At 55.2% G+C, this 27,921-nt stretch overlaps 2 protein-coding genes across 4 annotated transcripts in view; both read left to right on the top strand.

Moving 5' to 3' along the window:
- Positions 1 to 466: 466 nt before the first annotated feature.
- LOC128109550 (receptor-type tyrosine-protein phosphatase V-like) lies at positions 467 to 24,945 on the top strand. The gene is given in 37 exon segments (XM_052736699.1): positions 467 to 1,095; positions 1,441 to 1,530; positions 3,071 to 3,138; positions 3,577 to 3,625; positions 3,793 to 4,065; positions 4,239 to 4,508; positions 4,707 to 4,970; positions 5,627 to 5,881; positions 5,985 to 6,230; positions 6,381 to 6,656; positions 7,559 to 7,831; positions 9,126 to 9,389; positions 9,571 to 9,837; positions 10,137 to 10,418; positions 10,727 to 10,867; positions 11,095 to 11,305; positions 11,738 to 11,805; positions 13,304 to 13,430; positions 13,560 to 13,607; positions 15,220 to 15,313; positions 15,473 to 15,563; positions 15,673 to 15,749; positions 16,929 to 17,063; positions 17,689 to 17,811; positions 18,559 to 18,719; positions 18,835 to 18,970; positions 19,518 to 19,585; positions 19,728 to 19,815; positions 19,895 to 19,973; positions 20,065 to 20,141; positions 20,289 to 20,417; positions 20,551 to 20,667; positions 20,785 to 20,948; positions 21,155 to 21,290; positions 21,516 to 21,575; positions 23,774 to 23,878; positions 24,904 to 24,945. Coding segments are annotated over 35 exon segments (5,253 nt in total). The 5' UTR covers positions 467 to 1,095; positions 1,441 to 1,530; positions 3,071 to 3,081.
- The window catches only part of Lgr6 (leucine rich repeat containing G protein-coupled receptor 6), a 122,420-nt gene continuing 119,377 nt past the window's right edge, over positions 24,879 to 27,921 (top strand). For 2 of the 3 annotated variants that reach the window (XM_052737030.1, XM_052737031.1), the window contains exon 1: positions 24,879 to 25,296. In XM_052737030.1, the coding sequence (XP_052592990.1) occupies positions 25,085 to 25,296 (212 nt within the window). In that variant the 5' untranslated portion in view covers positions 24,879 to 25,084. The remainder of the gene's footprint in view (positions 25,297 to 27,921) is intronic. The other variant, XM_052737029.1, reaches the window with a different exon arrangement.

Genomic DNA, 27,921 nt, shown 5'->3' with positions numbered 1-27,921 from the left:
CTGCAGCTCTGGGCAAAGGCTGTCACCCTGTGTCATGGCAGGCTGCTCTGGGTGGGTATGGAAAGGTCGGAGAAGCCCTGGCACACTCTGCCTCTCACACTCCCCTCCTGAGCCGTCCTTCCCTGTCTCTGGAGAAGCCCCAGGATGCTAGGTGGCTGTTCCCCTGAGTGCTTCCATCCCCCTCAAATACCGAGGCAGCTATTCTTTCTCATCCCTGCAAGTCCGGGCTTGTCCTTGGGAGTGTGGGGGAGACAGAGCTCACCACTCACCAAGGAGGAGTCCGGAAGACACCCAAGGACACAGGGTGAGTGAGATAGAGAGGTGCAGTTAAGCCAGGCCGTGAAGGCTGGGGAGGCACCCCAGCCCGTCCCAGGCTGTGCCTCTGTGACAGCTCTCCCAGGTGCCCCTCCCTGACCCAGTTGTCCCTCTGCTATCTTTTTAATGCCTGCAGGTGTCAGGACTTTCCCACACCCCTCACCACTGGTGGAGAGGACCAATGGTCCATGCCAGCTCCGCACAGGGGAACCATGTGGCCTTCCTGGAGTGCCAGGAAATAGCCCAGCTCTATCTATGCCTGCTGCCAGACTCAGTGCAGGATGATTTCAAGCCGAAGGAGAGTCCCTTCCTTCTCCCAAGTTCAGGGCCGGAGGGATGGACACCTGTCCCACAGTGGCCCCTCCCCCCAGGGCCCTCTATGTCCTGCCCACTGTGCTGTCCCTGATGGGAGCTTACACACACTGTCGGTCCCCACACACAGCACATTACTGGCTGCCCCCTCCAGCCCCTCGCTGCCCACCGAGTTCTCTCTTCCTGCTCAGTAGAAGCTGGACCTTCCCCCTTTCCTGGTGACCTTCCCCAGTTTGTGGGAGGAAGAGGGGGCGACTTGTTCTCTTCTGCCTGGTAATTATCTTCCTTTAGTGTGGGGGATGCCCAGGGCCTGGCTTCAGGCTGTGGGAGAGCAGAGGAGGAGCCGGAAAGAGCAGTCTCACACAGCTGCCGGGAGGGACCAGGCTAGTTCACACTTGGAAGCTGGGATGCCAGGACTAGTCCTGTGCCTTGCTCTGCCTGCTGGCCAGCTCACCCCACGCTGAGAAGGTAAGCTTCAAGACCTTGGGAGGACCCCAGGGGCTTTCTAGGCAGAGGATGTGGGTTTGTCTGTGGGGGTGGCTGCTGGGAGGAGTACATTTTTGCTGACTAGAGAATCTTGGCCTGGGCATGGGGGTCGGGGTGGGGGCTGCTTTTTTACCCGTCTCCTATCTCCAAGGCTGCTCTAACAGGGTGAGGCTGGTAAGAGGGCTTTCTACAGCCAAGATCCTCGAGGCTGGGTCCACAGGACTAGCTATGAAGCATGTTCGGTCTCCACAGGCCTCTCTTTTGTGGGGACCTTGGGACCCCAACCCTTTATCCACCCACACTCACTGCTGTGTCTCCTTGGCTCAGATTCTGAATTAAGATGCTATCGTCTCACCTCCGCCCATCTGGGCTGCTCACAGGGACTCTGCTAGAAGAAACAGAGTGAAGTGCCCCCAGGTGAGATGGGGTGGCCGAGGACCGGGTTAGGATGTTTCCTCTCGGCCAGACTGAGGCCTGTGACATCCTCCCCGGGGTTTCCCTAGTTGCTAGCCCCCTTCCCTGCCTCTTTCACAAGTGCCATGTGCGCACATACACACACACACACACACACACACACACACACACACACACACACACACACACATACACGCACACAGCCTGGAAAATTTGATGAGTCTGCAGTGCTAAAGTTTCCAGGACCCCATCCAGGCCAGGAGGCGGCTCTGAGGTTTGGGGCTGGACAGAGCCGCGGTGGGGGTGGGGTGGGCAGCCACCCCTGGTGCTGGGGCTAGAGGGTAGGTAGAGCTGGTGGTTTCCGATGCAGGCCTGCCTGGGCTCCTTGCTGAAGCAGGCTAGGAGGAGTCTGCTTGGGTGTTCAGAGTCTGTACCTGTCAGTTTTTTCTGCACAGCCTTCCCCCCTCCTCCACCCCCACCCCCACCCCCACCCCTTCCCGAGCTTGCTGAGTTCTGGGCTTCCTTCCCAGGGCTCAGAGGCTGAGTTGGCACAGGAGCTCCTGGGTGAGCTGCTCCAGGTGAGCAGTTGGCTCTGGGTCGCTACAGCAGCAGAGTCTGACTGAGTTCTTGTAGGCCAAGCCTCAGCTGGGTCTCTGCAGTGCCTGTGAGGGCCAACAGAGGGTAGGGGAGCCAGCGGGGGTGGGGAGTGGGGTGGGGTGGGGCAGCGGGGGTGGTGGTAACTGCTGATCTAAATAGAAGAAATAGGGAGAGGGACCAAAAACCCCAGGAATGTCAGTCACTCCCAGAAGCTTCCAAGCAGAGAGGACTTGAACTGGGAATGGGTAGGCCTTTTGCCTTCTCTGCTCAGTGGAGTCAGAAGTCCCGGGTTCAAGTCCAGCTTCTTTCCTCACACACATGGGGCCTCAGGTTGGACTCTCTGGATGTCAGCTTCCTCATCTGGGCAGTGAGGGATGAGCAAAGCTGGGCTCCAGGGCCCGGGTGAGCTCTAGATCCACGTGATGTGCTTCCGTGCCTCTGAGTACTAGAACACACAGCTGGCCACCCACCCCATGTGCTCAGGATCCCCCCCCCACCATGCCTGCCTCACCACTTCAACCCAGGAAACACTAAAAGGCACAGGGGAAGGGACAAACGGACAGGGGCTGAGTGTGGGGGAGTCAGGCCCTGCTCACTGGCAAGGCCACCAATCCGTTCATCTTCCCCCAAAGCACAGGACAATTTCCTTCCAGGAGAGCTGACTGACTGTTGGCATCTAGCGGAGGTGGGGAGAAGGAGGCAGAGGAAGGAGGCAGGCTTGTGGACCACCTGAGAGCTGCCGTCCCCTTAGGGCCAGATGCCACTTCTCTCCCACCTCTCAGCTTTGCCCAGACTGGGATGGGTTAGGGTCAGGTTCTGCCACCTGGCACCTACCTGAAACCCCACCCTTCCCACCTTTGCCCGCCTGCCGCCTGCTAGCCACCAGGGCGAGGGGAGAGTGAGTCGGTCTAGCTCCGCCTTCTGCCTCCCAATTTTAACTCTGTAGACATCGTCAGGATGAGGCCCCTGATTCTGTTTGCTGCCCTCCTCTGGTTCCGGGGCCTTTTGGCAGAGGTAAGGTGGGCATGGGGTGGGGTGGGCATGGGGTAGAGTGGGGTCGGTGGGCCTGTTCTCTGGGGCACGTCTAGGCTTCCCACTTCTCTGTGGGGCTCTACAGCTGGTCTGCATTACGGAAGAAGAAAAATGCTCCCTTCCCACCCAGGCCGGCACAGAGGCCAGGAGAACAGATTGCTCCTGCCTTCCAGGCTGCTGGCTACTGCCTGCCAGCCGCACAGTGGCATGCTTTCAGGAAATGTCTCTTCAGTCATGTGTGGCAGGGGTGGGTGGAGGGGGGCGTGGATGGGAGTCAGACACACAGGGAATCCTCTCTCTGGTCTGGATCCTTACTCCATGGGCTTTCCCAAAGGTCTGGGCTCCAGAGGCCTTTCCACATCTGCTTCCCCTACCTGGAACCTCTTCACATCTGCTTCCCTACTCCTCTCCCTCCTACAGGAAGATGCATGCCCATCCCTGGAAGGGAGCCCAGACAGGGAGGGTGGAGGTAGGTATCTTTAGAGAGAGGGAGAGGACTCTGGAGGTGGGCAGTGGGCGGGTCATAGGGCTAATTTCTCTTCTAGACTCTGCCTCCTCTTGGCCCCTGGTCTTGCCTTCCTTTTTCAGGGGAGAAGGGGTGCTGGGTGATGGAGTGCACACACTCTTATCTCCCAGGTCCACCCCTAAGCGTGAACATCAGCAGCCAAGGACAGCCTGCCAGCCTGTTTCTGAGCTGGGTGTCAGCAGAGCCAGGTGGATCTGACTATGCTCTCAGTCTCAGGGCTCTGAACCCCTTGGGCTCTCCAGAAGGGCAGCAGCTCCAGGTTCACACAAATGAGACCAGCTTTGTGTTCCATGGCCTGGTGCCGGGGAGTCGCTACCAGCTGGAATTAACTGTCCTAAGACCCTGTTGGCAGAATGTCACGGTTACCCTCACTGCCCGAACTGGTATGAGGTCTGCAGGCTGAGGGAGTATGGCCTTACTAGGGGTTGGGGCAGGAGGCGACTGCTCTAGAGGGCTGGCGGGGGAGGAGGGTGGCACAGGGAAACCAAAGGGGAGAACTCCCAGGATGGTGAGCCCTTTGTACAGACCTTGGTACTTCTTTTGACATTTGGCACAGCCCCGTCAATTGTCGGTGGACTACAACTGCATAGCTCTGGAAGCCCGGCCAGCCTGGAAGCCTCATGGAGCGATGCCCCTGGGGATCAAGACAGCTACCAACTTCTCCTCTACCACCTGGAATCCTGGACTCTGGCATGCAACGTCTCAGTGTCCCCTGGCATCCTGTCTTACAGTTTTGGCAACCTCTTCCCAGGTAGTCAGTATGTCTTGGAGGTTACCACCTGGGCTGGCAGTCTCCAGGCGAAGACTAGCATCCACCAATGGACAGGTAAAGTGGGTAGCCGGCCAGGGCCCCAGGTAGCAGCTTGACTGGGGGAGGTGAGAGCAATGTTGAGTCTGGAGCTTTGGAGGCAGTGTGTCCCAGTGTGCCTAGGTTTCTGGGATCTCCCGTGATGCAGCTGATGCCAGTACCTTGCTCCAGAGTCCTTCCTCAAGCCTGGCTCTGCTCTGTCCATACTTCCTGCAGAGCCCGTGCCTCCAGATCACCTAGTACTACGTGCCTTGGATACCAGTAGTTTGCAAGCCTTCTGGAACAGCTCCGAAGGGGCCGCCTGGTTCCACCTGATGCTCACGGACCTCCTGGGGGTCACCAACCTGACTGCAGTGGTCAGACGAGGGGTCTCCAACCACACCTTCCTCCACCTGTCTCCAGGCACACCTTATGAGCTGAAGTTTTGTGTTGCTGCTGGGCCCCACTGGGTTGTGGGGCCCAATGCCACCCAGTGGACCTGTGAGTGCCTGTGGGACACAACAGATCTAACTGATTTGTGATAGCAACTGCCTGAGGAGATGGTAGGGGTAATGATGGCTATGATCTATTGAACCCTCTCCAGGCAGGCTCCGAGCCTGCCACTTTCTGGGTATGGTTTCACTGAATCCCCCAAAGAGCCTCATATAGGTCTTGCCATCCCATGTTTCTATAGGCACAGAGGAACAGAGAGAGCCCAAGTCCAAGGTCATAACTGTATATAAGTGTGGTGACTCTGAACCTAGGCTTGAGGCCCGTCTTTGCCACCGAGATACCGTATTTTCACTCTGAGAAACAGTTGTGTGGTGGTTAACAGTTTCTTCTGTCTGTTGGCTGTGTGTCTCTGGGCAAGTTGTTTACCTTCTCTGTGTTTTAGCGAGGGTTAGTGTGTGTGGGGGGGATCATGTGTAGAAATCCTCCCGAGCATGCTGGCAGGCGCGCATGTGAGCACTTGAAGCGTTATTGTCTCCGTTACTGTTGCCCATGGCCGGTTGATAGCGGCCAGGTCTTGGCATTCATCTGGAGTATGGGAAATGAAGCTGTTAATATTCAATTGAGAGGCTGTCGGGTACGTGTGGACAGTGGTGAGTGCACAGAGTGAGTTTGCTTACCCACTGTATTTACCCCTGTCTCCTTAGATCCCTCCTACCCATCTGACCTGATGCTGACTCCCTTGTCTAACGAGCTCTGGGCAAGCTGGAAGGCAGGGCCGGGAGCCCGGGACGGCTATGTACTGAAGTTAAGTGGGCCAGTGGAGAATACTACTGCTTTGGGCCCCGAAGAGTGCAATGCTGTATTCCCAGGACCCCTGCCTCCTGGACACTACACCCTGGGGCTGAAGGTTCTAGCTGGACCTTATGATGCCCGGGTGGAGGCTAGCACCTGGCTGGCTGGTGAGTCTAGTTGGAGGAGAGCTCAGGCTGGAAAGGCTGCACAGGCAGTCTGCAGCCAGAGGGACCAGGGTCCTCACTTTCTTGGGGCCTGCTTCTTCTCCAGAGTCTGCTTCACTGCCCAGGGAGAGTCCTGGTGCCAGACTGTGGCTAGATGGACTGGAAGCTACCAAGCAGCCTGGGAGGCGGGCACTACTCTATGCTGATGGTGCCCCAGGCCTCCTAAGAAACATCTCTGTGCCCTCCGGTGCCACTCATGTCACTTTCTGTGGCTTGGTACCCGGAGCCCACTACCGGGTGGACATTGCCTCATCTGTGGGAGACATCACTCAGAGCATCACAGGCTACACCAGTGAGTGCCAGCTTCTGAGTCCTTTGGGCCCGGGACTGGAGGATCTTGTCTTGGGGAGGGAAGTTAGAGTAAAGGCGAGGTTCAGCAGAGGGGGGCAGAGGGTATCACGGGCCTGTGACATGACCCCTTGCCAAACTGCCCCCTCTTCAGGTCCCCTGCCACCCCAGTCACTGGAGGTCATTAACAGGAGCAGCCCATTTAACCTGACTATTGGTTGGGCTCCAGCACCAGGGCGGCAGGAAGGCTACAAGTTCGCCTGGCATCAGGATGGCAGCCAGAGGGCGCCTGGCAACCTTGTTGGCTTGGGCCCTGACAATTCCAGCCTGACCCTGAAGTCTCTGGTACCCGGCTCCTGCTACACCGTGTCTGCGTGGGCCTGGGCTGGGACCCTCAGCTCCAGCGTGCAGAAGACCCACAGCTGTACCCGTGAGTTCCTGCCCTGCCCTCGGGAGGCTGCCCAGCACGTGTGGTCTAGTACCCGCTACTCTCTGCTCTACTCTGTGGTGGGAATGAAGATAGAGGCCTTTCCTGAATCAAGCACCTTCCACCTCCTGTCACGTGGTTGGCTAGTCATACCTAGCTATCCATGTGCCCGGCCATCTATCCATGCAAACCCTCTATCCTTTTATCCAGCCTTCTTACAAATATTTAATGCCTCTCATTGTTAAGTATGGGGTTAGGTGCTAAGGCTAAAGATTATGAACAAGTTCAGAAAGGAAGACTAACAATCATGGTTCATATACTGATGATGTATATAATTTTATACATCCTATTATAATACATAAACATTTATTAGTAGGAATATGCATGATGTACTAATTTGAATCCCATGGAACTGTTTTCTTATAGATTAACATGTCTGAATATCAGGAAGTCTATGTGGCTTGACTTGATCTTTCCAGACTCATAGCAGGGACACCTGCTTAGGGAGTCAGGCAGGGTTCCCAGAGGAGCTAGGCAGGATGGGTGGAGGACCTTGGCTAAGCTTGCTTAAAGGTCCACAGTCCAGAGATGTTTTGACCGACACCATGCCAGCCCTGTTAGTGAATGGCCTTGAAGGGCGAGAGAGCAGTCACTGAGCTGGCCGTAGCGGAAGCAAGTGAAGTGAACCAGACATGTGCTTAGGGAGCCAACACACCTCAAGGCAGGAGGCAGGTACGAGGCAAGGGGCAAGTGTCAGGCCGCATCTCGGCAAGAGGTTTTCCTGGGAGGGCCAAACGGTGAGCTTAGAGCCTCCCGGAAGTTGGAACTTCACATGAGATCTTTGGAGCTTGTTTGCGGAAGGAGAATTCACATTATCCTGAATCTGTCTCTTCCTGTCTTCAAAGGCCCTGCTCCTCCCACCAACCTGAGCCTGAGCTTCTCCACCCGGTCTGCAGTACTGAGGGCTTCCTGGAGTCACCCACCAGGTGGCCGGGATGGCTTTCAGCTGCGGCTTTACAGGCTGAGGCCCCTGGTACTGGAAAATGAGAAGACCCTATCCCGGGAGGCCCAGAACTTCTCCTGGGCCCAGCTGGCTGCCGGCTCTGAGTTCCGGGTACAGCTGGCTACCTTGTGGGGGTCCGAAGACAGCAGCAGTGTCAACGCCACAGGCTGGACCCGTGAGTGACCCCCACAATCTCCTCTCCCAGCCTTTTGGGCTCCCAGGGACTCTGATGCTGTGAGTAGGAAGGCAGGCTGTCTGTGGGGGTCTGTCTCCTGCTTCTGAGGCACCAGCAAACTCCTCACAGACACTTCATGGGGACACTTATGTTTGTCCCCGCACAGTGCCACACCGTTCTCCAGAAGCCCACCTCTAGCTCTGCCTGGGCTGTGAACCATTAATAACAGTAGTTCTAGCACTCACTGGGCACCTGTGTGTTATCCTACCCATGTTCTCTCATGTGCTCCCTGTGACAAGTTTAGGGGAGTGTGACCTCGATTCATAGGCGGGGGAGCGGAGGCACACAGAGAGAAGGCAAATTTCCCTAGTCTCCTTAGCCTTGTAAGGAAAGTTGGGATTTTTTGTCCAGGCAGTATGAACAGAATAGAAGCCCCCTGCCGTAGCCAACCCCAACCCTACACAGCAGGGGAGTCCTGGAGGTGCAGAGTATAATGGGAAGCACCCTCGAGAAGATCCCAGGGCCTGTAGAGCTGGCATTGGAAGCCCCCTTTCACAATGATCTGATTTCTCTTGGGCTTGTTCAGCCTACAGAGCTCTTGGGAGCTAATGAATAGCGGAGACCTCCTGTTCCCAGCACCACCCTCTCCCCCAGGGACTCTCCATGCCTGCCTGTGCCTTCCCTTTTAGCTTTCTCTTCCCCTGGGGCACTACCACTGTCCTATTTCAAATAAGGACTTGGGACCTCAGACAGTCCTCCCCTCTGGAGGGAGCTAGGTAGAAGTCTGGCCTGGAAGCCAGGGCACCTGGCTTCTAGCGGTTGCTTGAATCTGAGAACAGGCCTTTGCTCTCCCTGAGCCTCAGTTTTCCTATCTGTAAGGAGGGGTGTTACTGTGTGACTAGGCCAAGATCATATGACTCCAGACCCCAGGCTTTGAAGGTGGATGAGGCCGTGACTAGGCCTCAGATATCCACCTGTCCACACATGGGTTTTCAAGCTCCCTGGCTGTGGGGTCTGGGAGGGACCACCCATCATTTCCTGGGCTGCTGACTTTAGCGGTGACTCCCAGAGGGAGGTGGCAGGGCCAGAGTGAGTGATAAATGTTGAGTTTGTCCCCGTTGCCTAAGATAAGTGGTAGGTCTGTTTTAGAGTCCAGCCAGCCCACCTGCTGCGCGAAACTAACGGAACTCTTGGGCTTTATGACAGAGAACGGAGGAAGTGGGGACCACCTTTCCAGGGGAGACCTTTAGAATATTTTATCTCTATCTGTGCCCCCCACTTGTTCTTCCTGCAGCTCCCTTAGCCCCCACATTGGTAAATGTGACCAGTCAAGCTCCCACCCAGCTCCAAGCATTCTGGGTTCATGCTCCTGGAGGCCGGCACAGCTACCAAGTGTCCCTATACCAGGAGGGTGCCCGGACAGCCACCAGCATCATGGGACCCAAGACAGGCAGCACAAGCTTTTCGGGTTTGACTCCTGGCACTAAGTACAAAGTGGAGGTCGTCTCTTGGGCTGGGCCTCTTTCCACCGCGGCGGCCAACGTTTCTGCTTGGACGTGTGAGTAGGGTATGAAAAGGCCCTGGGGGAGGGGACCTCTGGACATGTTAGCTCTACTTGAGTTCCGTGTCTCAACTCCACACCAAAGGCCTTGACCGAGGCCAGCCAACCCCAGCACTGTGCGAGGTGTTCTCAGGCCTGGGGCCAGGGGCCTGGCTGACATGCTGCCCTCTCTCCACAGGCCCGCTCACACCCAGTGAGCTGCTTGTGTCGATGCAGGCGGGCAGTGCTGTGGTCAACCTGGCCTGGCCCAGTGGCCCCTTGGGGAAGGGGACATGCCATGCCCAACTCTCAGATGCTGGACACCTCTCGTGGGAGCAACCCCTGTCACCAGGCCAAGACCGCCTCGTGCTGAGGGACCTCATACCCGGACATACCATCTTGATGTCTGTGAAGTGTCAGGCAGGGCCACTCCAGGCCTCCACTCACCCTGTGGTGCTGTCTGTGGGTAGGTTTTGTGTCTTAAGGGAAGAGTAATATGCCTGAGAAGCTTGCCTTCCTGCTCTGAGTCACCTGCTCCTCCCAGGCAGATATCTAGTCTACCCCTGCCCCAGTTTATTCCTCCTATTCCCTCTCCAGATAGGCAATGATTCCCCAAAGACAAGTTGTTTCTCCATGAGGCTGGTGTCTCTTCTGTGGGCATAAATGCCAGCCCTTTGTGCCCTCTGGTTTTGAGAGCCCCTGGACCAATGGTATCCTCTTAGAGAACACTGATACCTACACACTGTGAGCTTTTTGTTCCCTCAGAGCCTGGCCCCGTGGAAGATGTGCTGTGCCAGCCTGAGGCCACCCACCTCGTCCTGAACTGGACGATGCCTGCTGGAGATGTGGACGTGTGTCTGGTGGTGGTAGAGCAGCTGGTGGGGGGAGGGAGTGCTCACTTTGTCTTCCAGGTCAACACCTCGGAGGATGCTCTCCTGTTGCCCAATTTGATGCCCACCACGTCCTACCGCCTCAGCCTCACTGTGCTGGGCAGGAATAGCCTGTGGGGCCGGGCAGTGACCCTGGTGTGCACTACTTCCGCTGAGGGTAGGAACTTCCCACATTTTATGTTCACATAGACTCCCTCTATCACTGGGGCTGTCCCTCTGTGGAGCCTGGCTGCCTAGGGCTCTCCTTGCCCACAGACCGGCCCCTTCCTCTGACCCCTCCCTATCTTGTGTTTTGGGGCATGGTGCCCTGGTACCCTAACCCAAGAACCCTTTCCAGGTCTTATTTAATTGTTCATTAGCCATTTGTTACCAGGTGCCATGAAAGGTGCTGGGTAGAGGAAGGCATGCCCTGGAAGGCTGGAAGATGCTGGGTCAAGGCCTTTGTTTCTCCTTCTCTGTCTCTAGTTTGGCATCCCCCTGAGCTAGCCAAGGCCCCCCAGCTGGAGCTGGGGACAGGGTTGGGTGTGATAGTCACACATGGCATGTTTGGCAAAGATGATGGGCAGATCCAGTGGTATGGCATAATTGCCACCGTCAACATGTCATGTGAGTTCTGGGCTTGGAAGGGTTGGGGAGGGCCTGGCTGTGTTGGTCTAGGTAAAGAGACTGGATGAAAAGCCAGCACTCGGGCCAGTCCGTAATGGGAAAGGGCCTGGGCTGTTACCTGGGATAAGAGTGGTATTGGATTGTGAGTGGGGGTACGTATTAGAGAAATAAGATAACCACCTGACCTACTGCTCACCTTGCTCTGCCTCTTCCCCATTCCTCTTCAGTGGCCCGACCTTCCCGGGAGACCATCAACCACACGTGGTATGACCACTACTATGGAGGACACGACTCCTACCTGGCTGTCCTGTTTCCCAACCCCTTCTACCCAGGGCCTTGGAATGTACCAAGATCCTGGACAGTGCCTGTGGGTATAGAAGACTGTGGCCACGTCCAGGAGATATGCAATGGGCACCTCAAGCCGGGTTTCCAGTATAGGTGAGGGCTAAGGCTGAGGGGAGCGGGGGTTACTCCAAACTCCACTTTGGGCCCACGTCCTTTCAACAATAGATAGGGACAGACTCACAAACAGAATGCAAGTGCTGGTCCCCAAGGGTCCGCAGTTATCCCGATCAGTTTTCCTGGCACCAGTGCAAAAAAGGAGACCCTCACCTATTGCATAGTTATTTTGTTAAAAAGAACTGGGGGGTGAATTCTTTCCAGACTTTCAGGGAACATCCAAGGCTCTCCAGGTCCCTATATCTAGAGCTACTTCTTGCTCTCAGGCAGGCCTGAGGTGGTCTGCGTAGGGCGACGGGGAGCAGGCTGCACAATGGAAGCTAGCTAGCTGAGGTGGCCATTGCTGTTTCTGAGCAAGGGTTTATTCTTGTCTGCTCCTTCTCAGCATAAAGCTCTGCTTCTTTGTCCCAGGTTCAGCGTCGCAGCCTTCAGTAGACTTAACCTTCCTGAGACCATCATCACCTTCTCGGCCTTCTCAGGTAGGCCCGGCACCTGCCGAGGTTCTGGCTAGACCCTGGAGATGGGAGAAGTGCTGGTACCCCTCTACTGCAGGCAGAGGCGGGAGGCACTAAGGTTAGGCTCCCTGGGGCTCAAGTGCTGCCTGGCAGTGTTGGGGACCAGAGCCTCCGTGAGGTGCACTCGACTTCAGCACTGGGGTGGAGGCTAGGAGTAAGTGTGGAAGAGGTCGAGGCACAGGTTGCTAGTGTGCACAGCCCTTGGCACCTCCCCCCGCCACTTTCTGCAACGGGCTACCCTCAGGGCCCCGTGTTCAAGAACAGCTCTGTGCAGAAGGAACCTCAAGGGAGACGCCGATGTAACCAAACAGTATATCTAACTTAGAATTTCCTGGCAGGTGCATTGGAAGCTAAAAAGAAAGAGGTGGCTGGGTGTGGTAGCATATGCCTTTAATCCCACGCCCAGCTCACCTGCCTGGGAGGCAGAAGCAGGCTAATCTCTGAGCTTACCTTGATCTGCCTAGTTCCAGGCCAGCCAGGGCTTTATAGTTGAGACTCTGTCTCAACAAACAGGCAACAATAACAAAAAACAATAGAAAGGAGTAACATTTCCTTCTAGTAACTGTTTTATTCAAGCTAGAATACTTAAAATTAATGTTTCAAAAGATCAACTAAAAAATGATTGAGAGACTGGGGTGGGATGCTTGCCTAGGTGCACTGAGCCCTCGGCTGGATCCCTAGCACGCCGTAGAAGGGGTCCCGTGGACCACATCAGTAATCCTAGCACTTGGACGGTGGAGGCAGCAGAATCAGAAGTTCAAGGCCGTCCTCAGATATTTGGTTGGACGTCATCCTGGGATACTTGAGATTCTGTCTACAAAACAAAGCAAAGCAAGAACCAAGCAAATAGAAACTGCTGAGATCTCGTCCATATTTTTTTCCCCCTGAGCCTTTGACCTCTCATGTGTGCTCACACTGCACAGATCTTAAGTTGACGTAGCTACCCTGGGGGTGCCCAAGAGCCCCATGTGGCTCCTGCTGGTCATTGCGGCAGGTGGCACAGTTCTGGAAGGCACAGGAGGCCTGGCCTTCAGCCCCATGCCTCCTGAGGGTGTCAGGGAGAGTCTGTGGAGTCTGGCTAGGCATTAGAAGGAAAACTGTCTGTCTGTCTGTCCTCACCAACCTCCAACCCTAGACAGACATTTCTAGGCTCTGTTTGGTATCTGGGACTTCTGGGAGAATGGAGAGAGATCACTGGATTCTGTCTAGAGCAGTGGTTCTCAGCCTTCCTAATGCTGTGGCCCTTTAATACAGTTCCTCATGTTGCGGTGACCCCCAACCATAAAATTATTTTGTTGCTACTTCATAACTGTAATTTTGCTACTGTTATGGACTGTAAGTATCTGATACGTGGGTTATGACCCACAGGTTGAGAACCACTGGCTAGAAAGACCAAGTCCTGGCATGGCCCGCAGGGTCCATTGGGAGGTTGCCATGTCCTGTCTTCCCTTCCCTTCCACAGAGCCCCAGGCTAGCATCTCTCTGGTGGCAGTGCCCCTGACGATGATGATGGGGGTCATGGTGGGCTGCATCTCCATTGTGTGTGCAGTGCTGTGCTTGCTGTGTTGGTGGCGTCTGAAAGGACCAAGGTGAGGAGGAGGAGGAGGAGGAGGTGGAGGAGGAGGAGGAGGAGGAGGCAGGTGAGGCTGGGAGCCCAGTGCGACTGGCCGTAACCCATAACCCTCCACTGCCTCCCATTTGCCTTTCCACTGTCGCAGGCCGGAGAAAGATGGTTTTTCCCATGAGTTGATACCTTACAGCCTTCGGTGAGTGCATTGAAACACGCGTCTTCCCAATGATACTGCAGCAGCAGCAGCCCGTGACCCTACAGCACTGTGCGCTAGCGGCTCTGCAAAGCTTCCCGGGCTTGCTCCAGACAAGGGGCTCTAGTCTCTGTTGGCCAGTCTCCCATCTCTTCTCAGGCTTTTCAACTGCTGCTTCTCTCTTTCAGCTCTTCTCCTTTCCTCCTATTCAGACTCACTGTAGAAGTCAAGGCTTTCAGAGAGGTAGGACCAAGGAGTGGGAAGCTGATGAGGTAGCAGGCCAGAGACCCAGAGGAGGGTTTGAAGGCATCTGCTGGCAGGATTCCCCCTAGTGGGGACAGGTCAGTCTTGCTTGCATTGAGGCGTTTAACTGCTCGGACAAGGCCCGCTCACCTTGGAGCATCACCTGCGTGAGCTGTCAAAGAGCCAAAGCACTTCCCAGCGTGGGAACTGGAGATCGGGCGGGTATGGCGGCCCACCTGTGATTGGAGTGATCAGAAGGAGGTGATGAGATCCGAGGAGCAATTTGGCTGGCTAGAACAGCCAAAATGGTGAACTCTAGGTTCATTTGAGAGACACTGACTCAGTGAATGGAGGGAAGAGTGGCTGAGATGATACCTGATCTTAGCTCCGTGTGACCACCTAGTCATACATGCCAAAAAAAAAAAAAAAAAAAAAAGGGAAAAGATTAATATGATCTAAAGAAAAATTAGAGTCAGTCAGTCAGGTTCAATGTTGATCTCACCTGCAAATGTCTTCATGACATCCAGAGTAATGTTTAATTATAATCCAGGTACCATGACCCAGCCAAGGTGGTATCACACACGCCCCTCCTCCAGTCCCGGCTGTCTGGCTCTCTGACAAACCATGTGGACCTTAAAAAAAACCATTTTGTTGAAAAATACGTTATAAAAGGCAAAGTGATAGTAATTAAAAACACACTATAAAAGGTGAAGGGAGCCGGGCGTGGTGGCGCACGCCTTTAATCCCAGCACTCGGGAGGCAGAGGCAGGCGAATCTCTGTGAGTTCGAGGCCAGCCTGGTCTCCAAAGCGAGTTCCAGGAAAGGCGCAAAGCTACACAGAGAAACCCTGTCTCGAAAAAACAAACAAAAAAAAAAAAAAAAAAAAAAAAAAAAAAAAAAAGGTGAAGGGAAACCTGGAGAAACTATGTGGATTGAGTCAGGCCAGATCTCTTTTCCTCCTATTGACTTCCTGTTGAATTGACCCCCATGTAGGCTGGGCTGTAGTTCGGAGGTAGAGCACTTGCCTACCATGTGCAGGCTCTAGTTTGGATCCCCAATACCAAACAAACTCCAAAATAAACCAACAGCAAGCAATCATCTGTGTCCTCCGGCATACATATACATGTCCTTCCGGCCTCTGGTCTGTCTCCCTCGATGCTCTCTCTTTCATTTTATCACACATGGGCCTGTGGGCCTGCTGGTCCTGGAGAAGTTTTCTGTTCTACGCAGGGAGGGTGGGGCAGCCCAGGGTCCGCATGTTCGATGCCTGCCTTCCCTGTGGCCACATTGTACAGCTAGTTCTGCACCTGTCCCGGGCAGGGCAGGACTCCGCACACCCAAAGCTGGGGTCTATTCCTTTCCTCTCTGCCAGGCGGACCCATCGGCCCATCCCCATCCATAGCTTCCGGCAGAGCTATGAGGCCAAGAGTGCGCATGCACACCAGGCTTTCTTTCAGGAATTTGAGGTAAGTCCTGTGACTTCCAATGCTCCAAGGAGGGAGGACCAGGGCGTCTAGGCTGGACTGGACCTGCCTCCCAAGCTTATTCTCACCACCCTTACCCTGCCTGCTGTGGGGTGAGATGGGTCTGCCTCAGCAACTAGGAGACCTGCCTTGCCTCCATAGGAGCTGAAGGAGGTAGGCAGGGAGCAGCCCAGACTAGAGGCTGAGCATCCTGACAATACCACCAAGAACCGGTACCCACACGTGCTACCCTGTGAGCAGAAGCTGGGAGCAGGAGGGAGGTATGGGGAGCAGGTGAGAGCCTGGCCCTAAGGAGGGGCTCCAGGTGCTGCTTCCAAATGTATGTCATCTGCTCTCTGCAGATGACCACTCCAGGGTCAGACTGAGCCAGCTGGCAGGAGAGCCTCATTCTGACTACATCAATGCCAACTTCATCCCGGTAGGGGCCACCTGTGGGCCTGGGGACGTTCTTAATGGGGTTTTGCAAGATGTTGTCTTACGCTAGCTGTGTAGGGGTGTCTCCAGTCCACACTTCTTTAGGCTAATCTGGCAAGTGTCTGGAGAGGTCTACTGTGTGCCAGGCTCTATCCTGGGCCCCCAAGAGGCAGAGCGACTTAACCATACACTCACCTGCAAAGGAGCCCATTGTGTGTGTGTGTGTGTGTGTGTGTGTGTGTGTGTGTGTGTGTGTGTGAGAGAGAGAGAGAGAGAGAGAGAGAGAGAGAGAGAGAGAGAGAGAGAGAGAGAGAGAGAGAGAGGGGAGAGAGAGAGAGAGAGAGAGAGAGAGAGGGGAGAGAGAGAGAGAGAGAGAGAGAGAGAGAGAGAGAGAGAGAGAGAACACAGAGAGACAGGTGTTGTGAAAGGAACAACCACGGCACTCAGGTCCGTGAGAGGAGGGAGAATTTGGTACTCTTGAGTAGTCAAGAAAGACTTCAGAGGCGGAGACATTTGATCTCTTGAAATATGGATGGAATTTTGATAAGAGATCAAAGGAGAGAAGGACATTCTGGATAGAAACATCTAGAAAGCAGTGAGGCAGGCATGTACAGGTGCTGTGTGTGTGTGTGTGTGTGTGTGTGTGTGTCCAGTGGGCTGTAGAGTGGAGTGTCAAGTGGTGGGAGGTGGGTTTGAACTGGATAACCTTGATCATTACACTGGAGGCTTTGATTCCAACTGCCGAACAACGGCAGCGACGGAAGACCTGAGCACATATACACTCGATATGTACATTTACATGTACAGTACACACACAATTTAGCTCTGGATCTAGGCATGGTGGCACACACCTGTGATTCTGGCACAGGGGAGACTGAGGCAAGAGAACTGGAAGTTTGAGGACAGCCTGGGCTGCATCATAAACCTCTGTCTCTAGATAACCAAGTCACTCCAGGCTTAGTGAGGAGGGCAGCTGGGTAGACGGCTTTTAGAATGTCAGGATTTTGTATTTCCATGTATGTTTTTCTTACCCCTTCCAAAGGGGGCATGGGTGGTGGCAGCGTCCTTCCAATCACCCTCCGGGATCACAGTTCCTGTAGGTCGTACACGATCATATCCACAGCTGAATGTTTGATGGTATCATGTCTGGTAACATGCCCCTGCCTCGCACCTCACACCTTAGGGCTACAGTCACCCGCAGGAGTTCATCGCCACTCAGGGGCCTCTCAAGAAGACAGTAGAGGACTTCTGGCGGCTGGTATGGGAGCAGCAAGTTCACGTCATCATCATGCTGACTGTGGGCATGGAGAACGGGCGGGTGAGTGTCCTGCGGCTTCTCAGAATGACCACCAGGTGGCATATACCCTCCTTGCAGGAGTCCCTCCTACCCCCCATCTTGGGGCAGGCAAGCAAGAATGGGGCCTGAGAGTTGGTGGGGACCCTCAGGATCACTCAGGACGGGGAAGTATGGGGGAAGGACCAGGCTCGTAAGTTCCTGGATTGATTCAGTTCCCCCTGGTCACTTACTCTAGGTAGTTCAGGGCAGAAAAGGCTCTCCTCTGTGAGCCCAGGGCCACCTCCTCTGTGCTGTGCATGTACAACGCTGGCCTAGAACAGACAAAGGTGGCTGAGTGTGTCCTCCTGTCGAGGCAGTGAAGAAAGACAGGCTGCTCCTAAGCCAGGGCCACCTAGTGTCCCAAGGGAGCCAAAGCCAACCCTGAGTCCTAAGAAGGCTATAGAGGTCCCGGAGCGCAGCAGCCAGAGGAGGGAAGTTTCTGGAAGAGGTGGTCTCAGAACTGGATGGAAGCAAAACACAGAATTTCATTAGACTGGAAGGAACCAAAACAGTGGGTGGGGGATGGCTGAGACTGGGTACCGTAGGGGGCAGCATTGGCACGGCTTGACCCCAAACCACGCCTCTTCTCTCGAACCTCTCGCCCTAGGTGCTGTGTGAGCACTACTGGCCAGCCAGCTCCACCCCTGTCACCCATGGTCACGTCACCATCCACCTCCTGGCAGAGGAGCCTGAGGATGAGTGGACCAGGAGGGAATTCCAGCTGCAGCACGTGTGTGCCCAGGGGCCAGGGCTGGCGGGAAAGGCATTCAAGCTGAGACTCCCCTCTCCCGGTCCACACGGCCTGTTTCCCGAGGAGGATCACAAGGCCTTGGCTACTGGCCAGGGTAGCATGCGGGGAAGGAGTAGGAAGAACACAGTGCAGGCTAAAGACTGAGCCAAGGTCACTCTGATGTAAAGAGCGAGCAGGTCCTTCTACCCTGTGCTCAGCTCAGAGGTCCCGGTTCACTCCAACCCCCTTATGGTCAGCACATGTGACCTCTTAGAGCAGGACAGCCAGACACTAGAATGGCCCCCTGCCTGGTCATCTTTGGGAAGCAGAGAGAAACCGGGGAACTAGAGTGGGATCAAAGGTCCACGCTGGGACAAGGACAAGGGCTGTGTAGCTATGGCCCTCAATTTGAGGAAGGAGCTAACCTCTACCCTTAAAGAATTGGTGAGGAAGGTTTCTGGGGTCAGGAAGAGGTTAAGAAAATCAGCCGGGCGGTGGTGGTGGTGGTGGTGGTGGTGGCGGCGGCGGCGGCAGCGGTGGCGGCGGTGCATGCCTTTAATCCCAGCACTTGGGAGGCAGAGGCAGGCGGATCTCTGTGAGTTTGAGGCCAGCCTGGTCTACAGAGTGAGTTCCAGGACAGGCTTCAAAGCTACACAGAGAAAACCTATTTTGAAAAAACAAACGAACAAACAAACAAACAAAAAGAAAATCCGCACAGCCCTCCCCCGCTCTCCCCACCATCCTCAGGATGTCCAGCAAATACAACGGCGGGTGAGGCAGCTGCAGTTCACCACTTGGCCAGACCACAGTGTCCCAGAGGCTCCCAGCTCCCTGCTCACGTTTGTGGAGCTGGTACAGGAGCAGGTGCAGGTCACCCAGGGCAAGGGACCCACCCTGGTGCATTGCAGGTGAGGACAGGAGGGGTGAGGTGGAGGGCCCTGCTGGCCTTGAGTCGGGGAAGGGCTCCGGATTTCGAGGAGCCCTTTCCTTCCTTACTTAGCTCTTCAGGGGCTCTTCCTACAGTGCGGGCGTGGGCCGGACAGGCACTTTCGTGGCTCTCTTGCGGCTACTCAGACAACTGGAAGAAGAGCCGGTTGTTGATGTGTTCAACACCGTGTACATGCTTCGACTGCACCGGCCCCTCATGATCCAGACGCCGGTGAGGGTCCCGCACACTGGGCTGGCTGGGCAGCTTAGATCCAAAGGAGTGGAAGAGGGTAGATGGCCTCACAGGAGAGGGAAATGAAGTTCCTGGGGCATGCAGAAGAGCCTGGGGTGAGGGGCACTCCTAGACTACCATCTTTTTTTTTTTTTTTTTTAAGATTTATTTATTTATTATGTATACAGTGTTCTGTCTGCATGTATGCCTACATGCCAGAAGAGGGCGCCAGATCTCATTATAGATGGTTGTGACTCACCATGTGGTTGCTGGGAATTAAACTCAGGACCTCTGGAAGAGCAGCCAATGCTCTTAACCTCTTAGCTATCTTTCCAGCCCACTAGACTACCATCTTACCTGGATTGGCACTTTCCTTTCTGTAAAAGGAGAGAAGGGACTTTTGCCCTTGACACTGTGGGCAACTTGGAGAAAGTCCCCCAAAGGCTCTCTAGTCCCACTGGCCACATCCCTGCCTGGTGGGTTGGGGCCAGGATCATTTCCCTCCTGGACTAAGGCCAGTTAACAGGCCAGTGCCCTGTCCCTGCAGAGTCAGTACATCTTCCTGCACAGTTGCCTGCTGAAGAAGATTCTGGAAGGGCCCTCTGACACCTCAGAGTAAGTCAGCTACCTTCGAGTCTTGGCAGGTGGGCACTGGTGTCCTGTGCATTCCCACCAGGGTCCGGGCTCTGGTGCGCTGATCCAGCAGAGAAAACTGGAATCAGGGTCTGGCCAACCAAGTACCTTCTCCCTCCTCCAGCTCCGGCCCCATCTCTGTGATGAATTTTGCACAGGCTTTTGCCAAGAGGGCAGCCAATGCCAATGCTGGTTTCTTGAAGGAGTACAAGGTACACATTGGGCCAAGGAGTGAGTGATAACGGGCACCGTTCTCCCTGCCCACCTTCACCCTGGCCATCTCTTTCCCAGCTCCTGAAGCAGGCCATCAAGTACGAGACTGGCTCTCTGATGCCCCCTCCTGGCTATAATCAGAACAGCATTGCCCCCGGTGAGTCTCACTCATACAGTGTTGGGTGGGGCGGAGCAAATGCGTACCCGGAGAGCCCTTGCAGCCTCACAACCTCACCATCCTTCAGCAGGTGATCATTCTCAGACGCAGTTCTCCCTGGTGGAGGAGAGCCCTGCTGACAACATGCTGGAGACCTGGCTCTTCCCTGTGAGATGATGCTCATCTTGTAGTCCTGTCTCTTGCTCTCTATTAGTGCTTTCTGGGCTGGGGCTGGGTCCTAGGGGCTCCTAATACAGTGGGACTAATACAGTGAGGCACCTTCATCCCCGGGAACCAGTAAGCTGTGTTCTGCAGGGTGGGCCGTCTGGTCGTGACCACGTGGTGCTGACTGGCTCTGCCGGACCAAAGGAGCTCTGGGAACTGGTGTGGGAGCATAGCGTCCACGTGCTGGTCTCCCTGAGCCTGCCTGATAGCAAAGAGAAGGTGAGGGGCGTGGAGGGGCAGGATGTGTGGCTCAGGAGTGGCACAGAGGAAGGAGGAGTATGTGGTGGTGCCGTGTGGTCAGGGCGTGGGCAGAGATTTTGGAAGCTGATTGAGAGGCCTGTTTTGGTCCCAGCCACAAGACTTCTGTCCAATGGAGATGCAGCCTGTTGTCACAGACACGGTGACGGTGCACAGAGTGGCTGAGGGCAATGCAGCTGGATGGCCTTGTACCCTCTTCAGGGTCATACACGTAGGTGTTGAGACCACTGGGCGTGGGGCAGAGGGCAGTGATACTGAGATTCCCATCCTGGCTTCCCCCGGCCACTCCCCGCCCCCAGCACCAACGTTGATCTTGCCCTTGCTCCAGGGGGAGAGTGGAACGGAGAGGCAGGTTCAACACTTGCAGTTTCCATGCTGGGAGTCTGGGTGCGAGCTCCCAGCTACCACCCTGCTGCCCTTCCTGGATGCTGTGGGCCAATGCTGCTCTCGGGGCAAGAGCAAGAAGCCAGGGACCCTGCTCAGCCACTCCAGGTGCTGTCAACTTGGTTAAAGGGTAGTCTCTCAAGGCCCCTGTCTTCTCTGCTCCATCCCCAGGGATTGGGTAGGGTTCTAACCCGGCTGGTTAACTAAGTACCTAGCATTCTTTCCCAGTCCTTAGAACTAAATTTGGTATCCACGAGTCCCCAGACGCTGCCCCATTCCCAGAGGTCCCACATCTAACTCTAGGTCAATTACAGCAAGGGCACAAATCAGCTGGGCACCTTCTTGGCTCTGGAGCAGCTGCTCCAGCAAGCAGGGACTGAGTGCACCGTGGACGTCTTCAATGTGGCCCTGAAACAGTCGCAGGCCTGTGACCTCATGACCCCAACACTGGTGAGAAGCGGACAGGGAGGGGCTCACCATGGAAGGGGTCAAAGACGGGAAGGGTCTGTCCCAGCTACAGATGACAGTTAGGTAACCCCATTCAGGTCTCCACCAGGTGGCTCTGTGGACCACCATGCCCTCTCTAGCTGGACTAGGGGTCAGGAGAGCCGTGGGAACCTTTCTCTGTCAGGTTTGGGCAAGCAGGTGACATAGCTTGTCCACGTCTACCCGCAGGAGCAGTATATTTACCTCTACAACTGTCTGAACAGTGCACTGCTGGATGGGCCGCCCTGAGTTGGGGAGTGGTCTGTGCCCTGCTGGATGTCATGTCCCAACAAATCCACCCAGGCCTGGCTTCCCTGGGAGAGCAGCCTCCACTGGGCTTCATGCTGTAAAGGGGCAGAGTCAGGAAATAAAGACACATGGTCAAACTCATGGTTATGTTCTGTTTCTCCATCCTTCAACCTGGGACAAGGATGAGAGCCGGGGCCTGGGTCTAGATGGGCCAGTTGACCCACAGCTGGCATGGTTTGGTTCTCTCCTGGTGTCCTCTCTTCTCCAATCTGCTGCTTTCCCAGTGTGTTCAGACTCCAGCCTTTCTACCCACAGTATCCCGGGCTGCTAAGCCCCAGATCTGGGTCCTGTTCACTCCTTGTTTGCCACCCCAAATGTGTAGGAACTCTGGTTTTTCATTCCTCATCCTGTGCCACCTCACCCTCTTGTCTGTCTGCCAGTCCTCGGGGCCTCTATTCAGTCACTGCAGGCTCCTTGCCAGGGTAGAGGTGCTAGGGCCACATCGTGACCTTTAAGTAAGGGACCAGAGGTGGCTCTGGTCGGACCTGCCAAGTTTTCTGATTCCTTCACTTTCTTCCTCTCTTTTATATAGGAGAGAAGGGGAGGGATATGGAGAAGGGAAAGACTAGGAGACCCTGCAGAAAGAAAGAAAGAAAGAAAGAAAGAAAGAAAGAAAGAAAGAAAGAAAGAAAGAAAGAAAGAAAGAAAGAAAGAAAAGAAAAAAGAAAAGGTATGCGGGTGAGGCTATCTGTCCAGACACTTTAGGACTGGGTTGTATACCACGGGATGCAATTGCCAGTGGTCTCACAAGTTCCTGCCTGCCTCCAAGGGGACCTGATGATTGGCACTGATTGCCACAGGGGGAGAGATTTGGGAGGACACAAAGAATGCCTGAGCCAACCACAGCAGCACTCCTTTAATTGGGTTTAGCTCCCTGTCCATAGGGAATCGCCAGGGTTGGTTCTTTGGCCAACTTGGTTCTTAGCAGTGTGCCAGGGGGTCAGGCAGATGGTCTGAGAGGGTCCTCAGGCCTGGTGACGAAAGGGAACAAAGCTTTATGGAAGTTTGCAGAATTCTTGCCTGCTATGCATGAGATACTGGATTTGATCCCTAGCGCCACATAAATACATGGTAGCCTGTGACTACCGTGTGACAGCACTCAGGATGTGAAGACAAGAGGGACCAGAGCTCAAGGTCATCCTCAGCTACATAACAAGCTCGAGGCCAGCCTGGGCTACAGGAGACCCTGACTCAAGAAACAAAAACAGGGGGCTGGAGAGATGGCTCAGAGGTTAAGAGCACTGGCTGCTCTTCCAGAGGTCCTGAGTTCAATTCCCAGCAACCACATAGTGGCTCACAACCATCTGTAATGATATCTGGCGCCCTCTTCCGGCCTGCAGTCATACATGCTGTATACATAATAAATAAATCTGAAAAAAAAAAAAAAAGAAACTAAAGCAAAAAACTAACAAAAAGTAGGGCTGGGCCCTGGAGGTGGCTCGTTGGCTAAGAGTGCTTGGGGCCAAACCTGACACCAGGGTTCAATCCCTGGAGCCCATATGGTGGGAGGAGAGAACAGGTTCCCACAATTGGTTCTCTGATCTTCACACTTGTGCCACGTGCCACAGCATACGTGCCCACGCTACCCATACGTAAGATAGGTGTAATTTTGTTAAAAAGTGAGGCTTTCTGCTAGCTGGGAGCCTCCCCAAAGTGAGATTGGGCTCTGGTGCCCCCAGAAGGACTGGACATCAATGTTTCCTTCAGGACTGTGTCCCTCAGGCGTCCAAGGAGTTGGCTCCTGAATGACCCTCCCATGGGCAGGCTGGAAACTCAGCTCCGAGCTATCCAAGCCCACTCCAGAGGGCTGCTCCAGGGGTGGGATGGGGCCCAAGTGTGGTTTCCCAGCCTTGACAGGAGCCCTGAAGCATCATGGGTGGGAATTGTGTGTGTGTGTGTGTGTGTGTGTGTGTGTGTGTGTGTGTGTGTGTGTGTAGGGTAGAGCCAAGGTGAAGGCAAGGGATACGTGAGATGGGAAATGCAGAGGGGGCTTCTGCCTGCAGGTTTGTATGGCCATGGAGGGTCTTCCCGTGACCTTCCTAAAGACTCATTGTCCACTTCCATCACGGCCTCCACTGGAGTCCTGGAAGCCGTTCTTTGGGCTTCTTGAGCTGATTGTGCATCTCCCTCCTCACCAGACCCAGAGTGTCCACAAAGGACGGAGAGGGGCTGATGAGAGTGTTTGCGTCATAGAAGTAAAGGGTGGAAGGGATCTTGGCTCCTTCGAGGTCCTCATGTTTCCGGTGTGGACCATGGAAGTTAGGGCAGAAAGGGTCTCAGCCTGGCCTAGTTCTACCCAGGGGCTTGGCTCAGAGAAAGGTCTGGAGACCAGAGAAAGCAAAAGGACGCACGAGGAAAGCGCTACGAATCCAGCGCGGCCTGAGAAGAGAACAGGGTCTTGAGTTTTAGGCAGCACTGTCCTTGCTCTCCAAGGTCCTGGGATGGATTATGGAAGGAGTTGGACCCTTAAGGTGGCTGAGCCGCAGCTGCAGCACCGAGCCTCCAGGTGGCGCCAATCCACCGACTCGTTGGCAAGCTCTGGCAACCAGCGGTGCAGAGGGCAGCCCCTCAACGGTCCTGGATCCTGAGACCAGGGTGATTTCCAGACCTCAGATCTGACAGCCTACACGAGTTCATTTCCACGTCCTGTGCATTTTGTGGAATCCACGCCAGTTTCTTCGGTGTCAGAGCGTGGCTCCCAATGAGGGGTCCCTCCTCATTCCTACTGCCAACCTGCAACGAACCATTCAGCCCAGGACCTCCTCCTTCCCCTGGTCAGGATAGGATGCGGAGGAATGACCTGAGCGCTACTTCTGAGGCTGTCTCCATCAGTCCTGTGACCTTGAACATCTCTTTCTCTCGGGTCTCTCTTCCCTTCAAAGTAAAAATCTGGTAGTCTGTGGAACTCAGAAGTCTTTTCCTCAAGGACTTCTCTGGTCCCTTGAGAGCCTGTGGCTGTTCCCAAAGTCAAGTTGTTGGGCCTGGGTGCTCTGGGGCACCCTTTCCAAACAAGTACAAGTCCCTGATGTGCTGACCGTCCCTAGCTTTGGGTTGCTTTGCTTTCTTCCTCTCTCCCCAATCCCCTGGATGAAATTCCTGCCAGCTGAGAAGGAAGGAGGGGACGGGAGGGAGCCACAGCGTAGAAAGTTTCCCTGACTCCTCCTCCCACCCCCCCCCACCCCCGTGTCTCCCTCCCTTGCCAAGCCCAGCCTGTGAAACTGAATAACGAAGATCACTCAACAATGCCTGCCCCTCTCTGACTGCACAGTCCCGCCGCCGCCGCCGCTGCCGCCGCGCCCCAGCCAAGTAGAGCGGGGGCGGTCCCCACCGACGGCGCAGCCCTCGGGCCCGCCCGGGACCAGGAGGTGAGCCGCGCGCTCACTGCTCTGTGCACCCGCCCGCCCGAGCGCCCGCCAGGTGCCCTGCAGCCCGCCGCCGCCGCCGCCGAGATGCACAGCCCGCCGGGGCTCCTGACGCTGTGGCTTGGCGCGGTGCTGTGTGCCTCAGCGCTCGCAGGCAGCGACCCCCAGCCTGGCCCGGGGCGTCCCGCCTGCCCGGCTCCCTGCCATTGCCAGGAGGACGGTATCATGCTGTCAGCTGACTGCTCCGAGCTCGGGCTCTCAGCGGTGCCGGGGGACCTGGACCCCCTGACGGCTTACCTGTGAGTACTCACCTGCTCGGTCCTGCTCTTCGTGGTGGCTGTCTGCCCCGCAAACACCGTTTGATGCCCTGGGACATGAGCATCCCAGGAGAGCTCTTCCCCTTCCAAGTTTAAGGATTGAAGGACTGCGGGGAGCAGAGGAGAGTCCTTAGGAAACTAAGGACAAGGCAAGGAGTGAACCTGGGCCTCCCTGCTCTTTCCCAGGTGCTCCCCACCCTCATAAGCTCAATGTGGGGATCCAGGCCTGGTGGAGTGAGGTGTGAAACCTGAGCAAGAAAATGGGGACCGCGGGGCGGGGGAGCCTCTGCATTCATTCGCTGTCTTTGCCGGCAGAACAGTGCCCAGGAAGGTTGATGAAGGCATAAGTTACTGCCCTGGTGTGAGGGGAGAGGAGTGTGCCCCAGTGGAGTGGAAACAGGTTCCTCTACCATAGCAAGAAGCAGAGCTGTCCCATCGAGGCAGGGGGCCTTGGTGAGGGGTCCCTGCCACTCACTCTCTTTAAAAAGGGATTCTGCCAGTACTATCTTCGTGTGTGGAGGTCTTCTGCCCCTTCCCCAGGCCTCCCTAAAGTCACGTCCCAGGAGGCTGTGTTAGAGACACTAATTTGTGGGCAGGCTTCGAGACTGAAAACCAGAGAACCATTTTTAGAGTCTGAGTTGGGGTGAGATGGTGCATGAAGGGGATCCTTTTGGGGGTAGCTGTCTCAGAATCAGGGAGCCAGAGGCTGTAGCTGCTCTCTACCTGGGCGTGAGGGGTGGGGGGGCGCATCCCAGACCACCTGGCTTCCACCCCAGAAAAACCTCTGGCCTTCCCTGCTCTCCCTCAGAGGATGTCGAGCAGGTGGTAAAGTCTGGGTAGGATTCCCAGAGCTCCCTCAGGCCTGGGAGAGGCTCTCTCAGCTTTGGGGTCCTAGAACTGATGAGCACCGAGGAAGAGGGAGTTGGGCTTGTCCCAAAAGGCTCAGCTCGGGGCCAGGGTGCACTGAGGGGGCAATGTCCTAATGAGTGTGGGGATCCTGAACTAGAGCCTCTTGTGGGGCTCCCTTCTCTCCCTCCCCTGGATATCCTCCTTCACTCCAAAAAACACAGTCGTGCTCAAGGGAGTGAGGGCTGAGAAACATCCATATTTCAGAAGGGCAAAGCAAGTCCCGAGAGGTGAACACAGGGTTCCAAAACAGAGTTGTGAGGGCACTCCAGTGCCAGGCAGAGTACAGGGGCTCTGGCCCACCCCCGCTACACCCCCAGAAGCCCCCATTTCTAGCAGTTTTACATATTAGGGATCTATGACATTGTTTTGCTGAAAGACAGGGCCGATGACTAAAAGGAGTTTAGAAAGAATTTCTGTTGAGCTCCTTTCGGGACAGCAGAAGAGAGAGGCCTTTCGCCTGTGTCAAAGGGACAGAGGATCAGGACCTTCCAGAGGGTGGTAGGTCAAACTACCTTTCTCAGCACCCAAGACATTCTAGATTAATCTGAGGGCCTTTTTCTGGCTAGGGCTTGGGGACAGACGTAAAGAGTTTCACTTTGGGGACCCAAGTGTCCCACCATCCATTCTGACAGCAGCTCCCTGGCACTCGGACCCAGTGCCTCTGAAGCGAGGCATCTTTGGGTTATAAGACGTGAGGGTCTCTGGGCTCTTCCTGAGCCCTCCTAGGTGTTGAGGAAACCTTTTTCTTCCAGGCTGAAGAGTGTTTCTGAGGGTGGGAGAAGGGAGTGACCGGTACGAGTCCTGGGGTGATGTAGAAAATTGTACCGCAGTATCTGCAGTGTTGGAGGGCGGTGGAGAGGACTGTCTCTCTGGCCTTGGCTGGGCAGGGGTCCCAGGGTAGTAATGGAGGAGGGGCATCTGCCGTCTGCAGGTGCCTCAGAGGTGAAGCCTCTTTGCTTTCTCAGGACAGCTGCAAGGACATTTTACTTATCACGTGTGTGTGTGTGTGTGTGTGTGTGTGTGTGTGTGTGTGTGTGTGAGTGTTTGGGTCTGTGTTGGTGTACACGTGCATGCAGGTGCATGTACAGTGCGTGTGGAGGCCAAGGGCATCACTTCCCAGGAGCTCTCTGCTTGTCTTTTGTAAACAGCGTCTTACTAACCTGGAGCTCACTGGTCTAGGTTGGCTAGCCAGGGAGTCCCAGGGACCTGCCTGTCTTTGATGCCCTATGCTAGAATTACAAATACACACCACCATGACCCCTCTTATGGCTTCCAGGTTAGGAATCAGGTCTTCATGCCTGTACATCAAACATATTACTGTTCTGAGCTCCCCTCTCCCCCAGCTCTGCAAAGGCATTTGAGGGTAGTGAGAGACAGACCTTGAGAAGGAGCCAGGTCAGGGATATCTTGGGGATCCTTCTTTTCTTGGTGGTCTTAGAACCTTCCTGTGGGCCCTAGAAGACACTGTTGGTTCCTCTTGTGGATTCCTTGACGGAATCTCAGTACAAAGTACTTGACATCTGCTTCCCACCCCGGGTGAGGTTCCTTCCTAGCCTTTACTTGTCATGAAGTGGCTGTCCTCTCTGTTCCAGTTTCGGGGGAGATCAGAAAGTCTTTATTTCTATTTATTTGATACACAAGTCCAAAACCCATGAGCACTCTGGGCCCAATGCCAGCCCTGTTTGATCAAAGTCAGGA

This window comes from Peromyscus californicus, unplaced genomic scaffold, assembly GCF_007827085.1.
Source record: "Peromyscus californicus insignis strain IS unplaced genomic scaffold, ASM782708v3 Scaffold_14__1_contigs__length_90479793_seg_2, whole genome shotgun sequence".
In the NCBI taxonomy this organism is placed as follows: domain Eukaryota; kingdom Metazoa; phylum Chordata; class Mammalia; order Rodentia; family Cricetidae; genus Peromyscus; species Peromyscus californicus.
This window is presented reverse-complemented; position numbering and strand designations above follow the sequence as displayed.